The following is a 10039-nucleotide window of genomic DNA, read 5'->3' on the forward strand; positions in this document are numbered from 1 at the left end:
ATGTTTAAACACACAAGATATCTGGACAAAAACTGCAGAAAAGTATTTAAATTATGCCCATCTCATTGAAAGCGGTCAACACTGAAAGAAGTGTCAAGGGAAGAAACTGAATCTCCTCTGGAAATTAAGTAAAAGGTAAGTGGCTGTCATTTTAAGTGTTCATTAAAGTAAGTGCTGGGTGGGGTGGGATGGGATGTATTGTAGAATAGACCAGGAATCCTCAAAATGAGCCAGAGCTCAGAGAAAGGATGGAAGGGCTTCTGATCCCCAAAAACAATTCATGGTGAGTTCTTTTAAAAGAACATCATTAGTGTCCTGTCGACCTTTCTCAGGATTTCTGTGGTCGTGTGTATTTGTGTGCACTTGTGTTTACTGGGGAGGAGGGGTGCAGTAAGAAACTACGGTGTGCAGGGGTCTCCAGCAAACCCCCCAAACAACTAGACTTCTAGCTCTTCGATTCTCTAATCTCTTCTACTATGGATGCCATTAAAAAAAAAAAAAAAAAAGACCTATTACAAATACTTATCACCAGGAAAATGAGTCACACAAACATGGAGAAAACTAGTGTTCGCTTTGCCCATTCACATATACACAACTTCTAAAATAATCTGCATCATTTGGACATCTTCACATACAGAATGTCTTCTTCCAACAGTGGTGGATAGAATGGGGTCAGGGGGCCCATCACACACTCAGAGGATTAAAGGTAATTTGATCTCCATTCAGAAGCCTAGTCAGAGGCCAGCAACCAACTGAAAGGCTGCCTCCAGGACCAAAACTGGCTTAACTTCTATCCCATTTCTCTATTTAACCAAACTCATTCCATTCCCAAGAAGCTCTAATTTGATCATTTCACTGTGCCTGAAGTGGAATCATAACACACATGCAGAAGGCATTTCATGACACAAACTAAAAGAACAGTTTTTTTCCTCTCAAACAACGTTTATGTTAATCCAGGGACAGCAATAACCAAGCAGCCTATTTAAGAGATGGGAAGGTGGCATTTTCACCATAAAATACTGTGTGTCTTAAGAGTGTCGCCTTAATTAGCCTCCTTTGCTTTGCATGCAGAATTCTCTCTACTTTTTTTTCTTTCTTGGCTGCACCACTGGGCTTGAGGGATCTTAGTTCCCCAACCAGGGATTGAACCTGCGCCCTCAGCAGTGAAAGCACTGAGTCCTAACCGCTGGACCACCAAGGAATTCCAGAATTCTTTCTACTTAAATGGTTGTTCGGTATAATGTGAGAAAAATGGCAATGGTTTTATAATCACTGAAACCCGGTACAGATTTATTGACAAGGGCTTGGCTTCTACAGGTGAAGCGAAATATAATTCAATAGATAAATAACCTCAAAAATTCAACGACTGGGTTATCATCATAAAAATGCACTGTCCTTTTAATACGGTCTTATAGTTACCTGAAGAGGGGCTTCTGCCTCCATCAAAGCCCTCTCCAGTTTTTTCTTAACATCGGTTAGTTCATTTGTCTCTCCAATCATTGCATCCAACTCATGAGTGATTTCAGATTTCCAAAATCCTAGGTCGTTGACTCGTTCTCCCAGATTGTGGGTGGAGTCTGCCTGGGTTTTTCTTGTTTGTTGATATTTGTCTTGAATCAAGCGAGATGTATCTACCCTTAGTCTCTCTGAATTGTGTCGGGAAGTGTTGGATTCTTGAAAGTTGGTTAAGTTGGACCTGTACCAATCATCGGGAGTATATCTGGTGAAGAGTGTGGTTCTGTTGGAAACAAAGGGACGCATGGTGCTCTCGGACACCCTCTGAGATCCGGTGCAGTACGGGTCCAAGGCTGGCGAGTTGGAGGCTGCTTTGTAGTACGTGCTTGGTCTCCAAGGCAGGCTCAGACTATGGGTCAGATTGCAGTGGGGGAAGCAGTCCCTATAGCTTGAGGCCATGGCACTGATGGCTGGTAGGAAGTTGGCTGGTGTTGGTCTAGGGTGGGCATAAGTTGCCGCTAAAGTAGAACCTAGAAGCTCCATGATGCTCAAGCACTATTTGTAAATCTCTCCTGCTTAAAAGGTGGGGGAAAGGGGGGAAGCAAAAATAGACAGTCACATAAATTAACCTTTGGTGAAAACTCACAGATAAAAGGCTACATCTGACTTACTATAAGCGGCAGTGTTGTCTAACACATTAGATATTTGTTTTAATTTGATAACCACCTTTACTTGTGATAACATATTCTGCATTTTTTTTTCATCTCTGTCTCTAGATTGTATTCAAATTACATTTTTGCAGATTGGCCATTTGAAGTTTTGAAATATTTTTTAAATCATGAGAAGTAACACTGTCTCATAACACATTCAAATGAAGAGCCTGAACTATGCTTGCTAACAGATTGGGATTCAGATCTTGGCTCTGCTATTTACTAGCTGTGAGACCTTGTGCAAATGACTTAAGCTCTCTGTCCTCATCTCTAAATTGGGAATAATAATAGTAATTGCTACTTTGGTTTGTTATAAGCAGTATTAGCTGCAAGAGGTTGCTGAGCGGCATTCACCCCCGGCCCCCTCCGAGTCTTCCTAAATAAACACACGATCAGAGTTAACACCAGTGTAGCAGGTAAGCAAACATAACTCAAGGAAGTACCTAAATCCCCTTTTCCTGGCAACTTGCCACCTCTAAGCAACTCCGATATAGACAGACATGCTATGTCAGCCCCTGGGCATTAAGTAAGATGATGCTAAGTATTTGGAATACTTAGCACAGTTCTGGGCACATAGTTAATGCTCAATAAATGTTAGCTTTTAAAATTACTAGCTCAGGACTTCCCTGGTGGCGCAGTGGTTGAGAGTCCGCCTGCCGATGCAGGGGACATGGGTTCGTGCCCCGGTCCGGGAGGATCCCACATGCCGCGGAGCGGCTGGGCCTGTGAGCCATGGCCGCTGAGCCTGTGCGTCCAGAGCCTGTGCTCCGCAACGGGAGAGGCCACAGCAGTGAGAGGCCCGCGTACCAGAAAAAAAAATAAAATAAAATAAATTTAAAAAATAAAATAAAATTACTAGCTTAGAGGTGTATACAAAGTAAAAGATAAATATCCACTCTCCCCCCTGCAAAATAAACTCCTCAGAAGTAGACACTGAATAATTCATTACTAGTTGTATCTTTCCAGATTTTTCCTTTTCATATACCAACATATATATTATTTTAAAATCTATATACATCTCCCGATATACATATGCACAGAGTTTTTTAATACAAAAATTGAATTATCTTAATCATTATATGTATCATTCCAGAACATGCATTTTTGAAAATGTATGTATTTTGGACCTCTCCCCCTGTTAAAACATAGAGAGCCACTTTATCCTTTTTTACCAGCTGAAAATATTCTATTGTCCAGAATTTGGGGTCATTGTTGGTGCAGAAAGCCAAGGATGCCATAGACTATGACATACTTTTCCGCATCTGAACGTCATTCTGTTTGGGGGTTAATGTCTATAGACGCATTTACTGAAAAGGAAAAATAATATCAGGTCCAATTCTGTAGCCTCCTACTCAGAAAAAGCAAACAAACAAAAACACATTCAATGATTCTTTAAATAGCTGTTTTGACGCCATTGGTACCCAAACCACAAAATAATCTATTTGTACAAATGTGGCCAAATCAAAATCCACTCGGACTACATGTGATGAAACAGCCACCCACTGCCACTGGTGGTATCCCACATGACCCTGGTTCCCTGATTTTCTCCTTATTCTTCCCTCCCTCAGCCCCCAAGCACTTTATACGGGCCAAGCTTAGAGTACGATGGTAAAAACGAAAGCCTTAATAACCACTTGCCATTCCATACCTAGGTCTGAAACTTAAACATTTCTTTTTTTTTTTTTTTTGAGGTACACGGGCCTCTCACTGTCGTGGCCTCTCCCGTTGCGGAGCACAGGCTCCGGACGCGCAGGCTCAGCGACCATGGCTCACGGGCCCAGCCGCTCCGCGGTATGTGGGATCTTCCCAGACCGGGGCTGCATCGGCAGGTGGACTCTCAACCACTGCGCCACCAGGGAAGCCCCAAACATTGCTTTTTGAAAAAGCAAATTCCAAGTAACTTGAGCCACGAGGGTCCTCCTGGCTACTTTTAGCTTCAACCCCTTCCCCAAGTCACATCTAGAAATAATCCCGTCAGTTTTCTTTCAGCAAGAAGCTTCAAGTGGGATTGGACCACTCTTGCTTGGCTTTTCTTAATTCCTGACAACAATGAATCTAAAAGCTAATGTCACACTTGGTCCTTCAATCATGGAATTCCAGGTGTAGAATTCCCACATGTATTTACTCGACACCTATGATGCTGAAACCCTGAGGCAGCTCAATCCATGTTTGTCAAATATCGAACCATGAGTGTTCAGGTTTAACACATGTGTGAAACGCAGGGGTCCACAAGCCAGAGGAGACATATGACTTGAGAAAATCAATATGGTTTGTAAAAGCATCCAGTGATAATTTTTATTAGAGATGGGATATAATTTAGAATCTGGAATCTGAAGCATCAAGTCAGTTGTTTAAAAAGTTCCCAGATGTAGAGCTCCTCATATATGGCAGTAAGTTTCACATGAGAGACAATATTCCATTGCCATTCCATATTCCAATATTCCATGTTCTAGCTCCAGTAGGCCACCTTCTAAGTCATTTAGGAAGGCCCAATAAAAGACAACAGCCTGGCAATGTCTTTTTTTCTTTTTTTTTTTTCTTTTGGTCATTATTGGTCAAGAAAATTGAGAATCTCATGGCCTAAGAAATATTTAACTCAAAATAGATTTCTGCCTTCAACCAGGATAGAGTAATAAAAACTAGACTTAGCCTCTTACACCTAAAAAACTAGACAAAATACATGAAACAACTGTTTTCAGGCTGCACAGGACTCTGATCTGTGAGAGAAGAGAAACAAATAAGGTGAGCCCTCTGATCACCTGGAGGCAATTTCCAGACTATGGGGAAAACGGATGGAAACCAAACAGAGCCTGGCAGCATTTATGAGTTGAGGAGGAGGTCAGAATTTGGGGAGGCTGAGACACCTGGAAGTTGGGACGCAGGATTCTGGAGTAAAATGAGTTATGCAGAAAAAGCGCTCCATAAATCTATGTAGGGGTCCACTTGGGTCTTTACTGAGTAATAGGTTGTACATACATCAAGGAATGTTCCACAAACCTTGGCAAAGAATGATGGCAGTGTTGTTAGCTGCATGATTCCTAGAGCTCACAGAGGGCACAGAGACATTTTGAACCCAGACCAATCAGAGTGGAGAGTTGTTAGTGGTCACCTGGAGCATGTGATGCAAAGCCCAGAGTGGTCACACATTAGAATGGGGCTGACCTATCTTTAGAATGAAGGTACTAAAGACTCTGGAAAAGCTTGAATACAGGCCTCAAAGAGCTCAAACTAATCCACAAGTAAAGTGCCTGCCAACATCAGGAGCTCAAATATATAGCACCACAGTGTCCAGCATCCAATCAAAAACTTCCAGACATGCCAAGCAGACAAATGTGGCCCATAATTAGGAGAAAAATCAGTCAATAGAAACAGGCATACAAATGGCGGAGATGTGATGGCAAGAAAACTACGTACAAGTATTTAAAGGAAAACAAGAACATAATGAAGAGAGATATGGAAGACTTATAAAAGAATAAAATGAAGCTTTAGGGATAAAACATATAATACATTCTTGCACAATGTCACTAGATTGTATGAACTGCAGATTAGACACCAGAGAAGCAAAGATTAGTGAGCTCGAATCTAACCAAACCAAAGCACAGACTTTTTAATTAACTGGAAAAAAAAATGAAAAGAGCCTCAGTAACTTATGGTAAAATATCAAGTGGTCTAAACACCATGCACTTGGCGTGTCACATTAAGAGGAGAGGGAGACAAAATATCTGAAGAAATAATGGTTGCAAATTTCCCAAATTTGATGAAAACTACAAACCCCTATGTCTAAGAAGCTCCACACACTCCAAGGGGATAAACACACATCCATGTGTGTGTACACACACCACGACCTCAAGGCTCATCATAATAAAATTGCTGAAAGTTCACAATAAAGAGAAAAAATTAAAATCAGAGAAAAAAGACACAATAGATAGAAAGGAACAAAGATATGAATTAGTGAAGAATTCTTGTCAGAAACTATGCAAGCCGGAAGACAATCAAACAACATCTTTAAAGGGCTGGAAGAAAGTGTAATCCTAGAATTCTATTTCCAATGAAAATATCCTTCAAAGATGAAGGTGAAATAAAAACGTGTTTTATATTTATTTATTTATTTATTTATTTATTTATTTATTTATTTATTTATTTATTTAAAAGAGCAAAAGCCAAGAGGATTCAGCAGCAGCAGAACTGCACTGAAAGGGCTGTGAAAGGAAATTCTTCAGGCAAAAGGACATTATACCAGATGGAAACTTGGAGCTACACAAAGAAATGAAGTCTCAGAAATGGTAAGTATGTGTGCTAATAGCAAAAAAAAAAACAACTTTTCTAACTTTTAAATTTCTTTAAAAGATGGCTGCTTAAAGTAAAAATAATAAAAATTTATTGCGAAGTTTATAATAAAAACAAAAGTAACTTATATGGTAATAATAGCACAAATGACAGGAGAGCTGAAATGGAAAAGTACTATTGTAAAGGCCTTATGACTAAAATGGAATAATGTTATTTAAGCATATACTACAGTAAGTCAAAAATGCATACTGTAAACCTTAGAGCAGCAGTTCTCAAAATGTGACCCAGGAAACCGTGGGCTTGCCTAAGACCTTCTCTGGAGTGACAAGGTCAAGGTTATTTTTATAGTAAACACCCAGATGTGATCGGCCTTTTTCACTCTCATTCTCTCAGAAATGTACAATAGAGGTTTCCAGAGGCGACATGATACGCGATATCACAACAGACTGAATGCAGAAGTAGGTATGAGAACCCACCTACTGACAAAAATTTTAAAACTTTACCAAAAATGTGAAACAATGCCACTCTTCTAACTAAATTTGTTTCAGAAAACATAGTTTTTTAATGAAAAGTATTATTTATGTTACTATATAATAGGTTGTTATGGTTACTTTTAAGAGTTAATATTTTTAATTTCTCTATTTTAATTTCTGATACAATAAATATCAATAGGTGTAATCTACATAAACTAAAGCTCTACAGAGTATGCTCTCTGACCATATCAGAATTAAATTAGAAATCAATAATAGAAGGATATTCAGAAAATCCTCAAATACTAGGAAACTAAACAACACACTTCTAAACATCCTATGGGTCAATGAAGAAATAACACGGTAAATCAGAAGATATTTTGAACTGAATGAGAATAAAAAACAGAACATATCAAATTGTGAAATTCAGCTAAGAGCGTTTAGAATGAGGTTTATAGCTTTAAGCGCTTATATAAGAAAATAAGAATGAGCTAAAATCAATGATCTATACTTTCATCTTAATGGCTAGGAAAAGAAAAAAAGCAAAGTAAACCCAAAGTAGAAAGAAGGAAATAATAAAAAGTCAATGAAGTAGAAAATGAACAAATTTTTGAAAACCATTGAAATCTTAACAATAAAATTGATAAACCTCTTGCAAGACTGATCAAGATTTAAAAAAGAGAAGACAAATGACTACTATCAGAAATGAAAGAGGGAATACTACTAAAGCCCCTGCAAATGTTAGAAAGTTAATAACGTATGATTACTAACAACCTATGCCAAGGAATTTGACAACAGAGAGGAAATGGACAAAATTCTTTAAAGATACAAGCAAACAAAACTGACTAAAGAAGAAATAGGTAACCTGAACAGCTGTATAGGAATTAAAGAAATTGAATCTATAGTTTAAAATCTCTCAAAGAAAACTTCAGGTCCAGATGGGTTCACTGATAAATTCTACCAAAGTTTTAAGGAAGAAATAATATCAGTTTTTAAAAGCCTATCGCTTACTTGGGTGATGTGCCTTTCACAATGTTTAAATTATTCTCTAAATTCTAACTCAGCCTCTTCCTAAAGAGGCCATGAGCAGCACATACTATGATCCTTAACTGATGCTATAAATAGCTCACATTTGCAAGTAAACTAAACAAATTCTTTGGGAAGATGACTGAAAATAACTGTGGAAAAATTCATCCCCTAAATCATGCAATTGTTTTTTTATTATGCTTTTAGTCATGACCAAAAAAGCATTTTAAGAAGTGAGACCAAAAGGTGGCCTCAAGCTGGAGAAATATATTTTATTAGCACATTTAGGCAAGACTTTAAGATCATAAATATTTCAAGGTATAAAAACCTATAGCTCATAGTCTGCAGAAGGCATGACAAGGACAGAAAGTTTCCATGACTTGTTTCACACCTTGCCTCAGATCAGCGGCCAGCACAGGCTTGAAAGAATCACACAAAACCCCTGTTCCTTTGATCATATGTATTTAATTCCTCACAGTTTCAAATTGAAGCAGAAATAAAACACTGCCCCTGACACATTAATAAGTACCAGACTTAGGAGAAATTATATCAGATTTCAGCATTTAAGTAATTTCTCTCTATGCATATATTAAATAAGAATGCAGGAAAAGTTGAATAATCTCTTTCTTTTAAAAAACAGTTTGATAAGGAACTCTCTTCATTGATGGTGAACGTATAAATTACTACACGTTGGAGAGCTATGGGGCAGTATCTACTAAAGTTGAAAAAGCACATTCCCTATGACTCAGAAATTATACAATTAGAATGTACAAGAATATGGTTCTAGTGATTTTTAAAAGGGAAAAGCGTAAAAGTCCATCGACAGGAGTATGCATGTTTAACTTGTGATAAATCCATGCAAGAATTATCACACAACAGTTAAAAGCAATGACCTAGAGCATGTAGAGAATGATAGCATTATATAAACGTTTAAAATGAGACTATATATTGGTTTCTGGATAAATACCTAAGTAGTAAAAGTATAAAAATGTGCAGAGTCTAAGTAAACACTAAATTCTGGTAGGTGGGGAAGGAGAAAAAGGCATGCGAATCCCAAGGGATACATAGGAGGCCTCTTCTGTGTCTGTAATAGTTTTTTTGTTTTTTGGGTTTTTTTAAACAAGGGGTGGGTACCTGCATACTTGAACACTTTGTTTTGTGAAATATTTTATCTTAAAACGAAAAAAGTTTAATATTTTATCATATACCTCAATACACTTGGCCTATGAGTCTATCTGTTTGGTTTTTTCACAATAATCAAACGAGTAATTCTACCCATTTCTAAAATGTTTATTGAGCTACGCCACCATAAGCATCCAGGGAGAAAACATACCGTTACTTGGTGCCAACTGTCAAAATACAAGTGAGCGCTTCACAGCCAGAGCTGAACAGAAAAGGCCATGGACAGTAAGGGAACCTGCTTTGACCTGAATTTCAGCAACTCTTTGAACGGCCAGATGACTGGTTGTTCAGCCCTCCCCTTGGCTGCATTTGGAAGACCGGGCTAAGTAAGCCGGGAGAACAAGGCAGAGGGTTGAGGCACACAAGAACCACAGGGACAAACACAGCACTGCCAACATGTGTAAGGTATTATACGACCTAGGGTCTGGAGTTCTGACACACCTTTCCTGGTTCTGCATTTTAAGTAACTTCTCAATCCGCGAAAAGCATCAGAAACGTACATTAAGAAGGCTTGGGAGACTGGCTAAGTGTACCTGTGGGTTTTACGGTTTTCATTGGCAGGGGTGTGGGTAGCGAAGTGAAGATGGAGGCGGGGCTGGGGGGTGTTATTCCAGGGTCTCCACGACCTCACCCCGAATTCTGAGGCCAGACGTTGGAGTTCTAATCGGGGCGGGGACTCTGTCGGGGTCGTCCCAGCAGCAGGCAGGAGCCCGAGGGACCACTCACCTGTCGGCGGTGCCGGGCGAGGGGCGGGGAAGCGGGCGTGGGCGGGAACGGGTCGCAGCCCCACTAACTACAACCCGCTGGAACGCGGACTACCGGCCCCGCCCGGCCCCGCCCCGCCCACACTCGCCCTCCTGTGACGTCAGCGCCCGCGGACCACTCAACGACCGCCGCTGCTGGCTCGCC

General features: G+C 39.7%; 1 protein-coding gene across 1 annotated transcript in view; it reads right to left on the reverse strand.

Annotated features, from left to right (window-relative positions):
• Window positions 1–9831, reverse strand: part of TEKT3 (tektin 3) — a gene marked incomplete at its 3' end in the record, with an annotated part of 36025 nt that extends 26194 nt beyond the window's left edge. Inside the window, exons 1-2 of the mRNA XM_081219283.1 lie at window positions 9664–9831; window positions 1420–2027 (exon numbers count right to left, since the gene is read on the reverse strand). Of these exons, the coding sequence (XP_081075409.1) occupies window positions 1420–1998 (579 nt within the window). The 5' untranslated portion in view covers window positions 1999–2027; window positions 9664–9831. The remainder of the gene's footprint in view (window positions 1–1419; window positions 2028–9663) is intronic.
• Between the last annotated feature and the right edge of the window lie 208 nt (window positions 9832–10039).

Source organism: Mesoplodon bidens (genome assembly GCF_964165515.1).
Source record: "Mesoplodon bidens genome assembly, chromosome: 19".
NCBI classification, from domain to species: Eukaryota; Metazoa; Chordata; class Mammalia; order Artiodactyla; family Ziphiidae; genus Mesoplodon; species Mesoplodon bidens.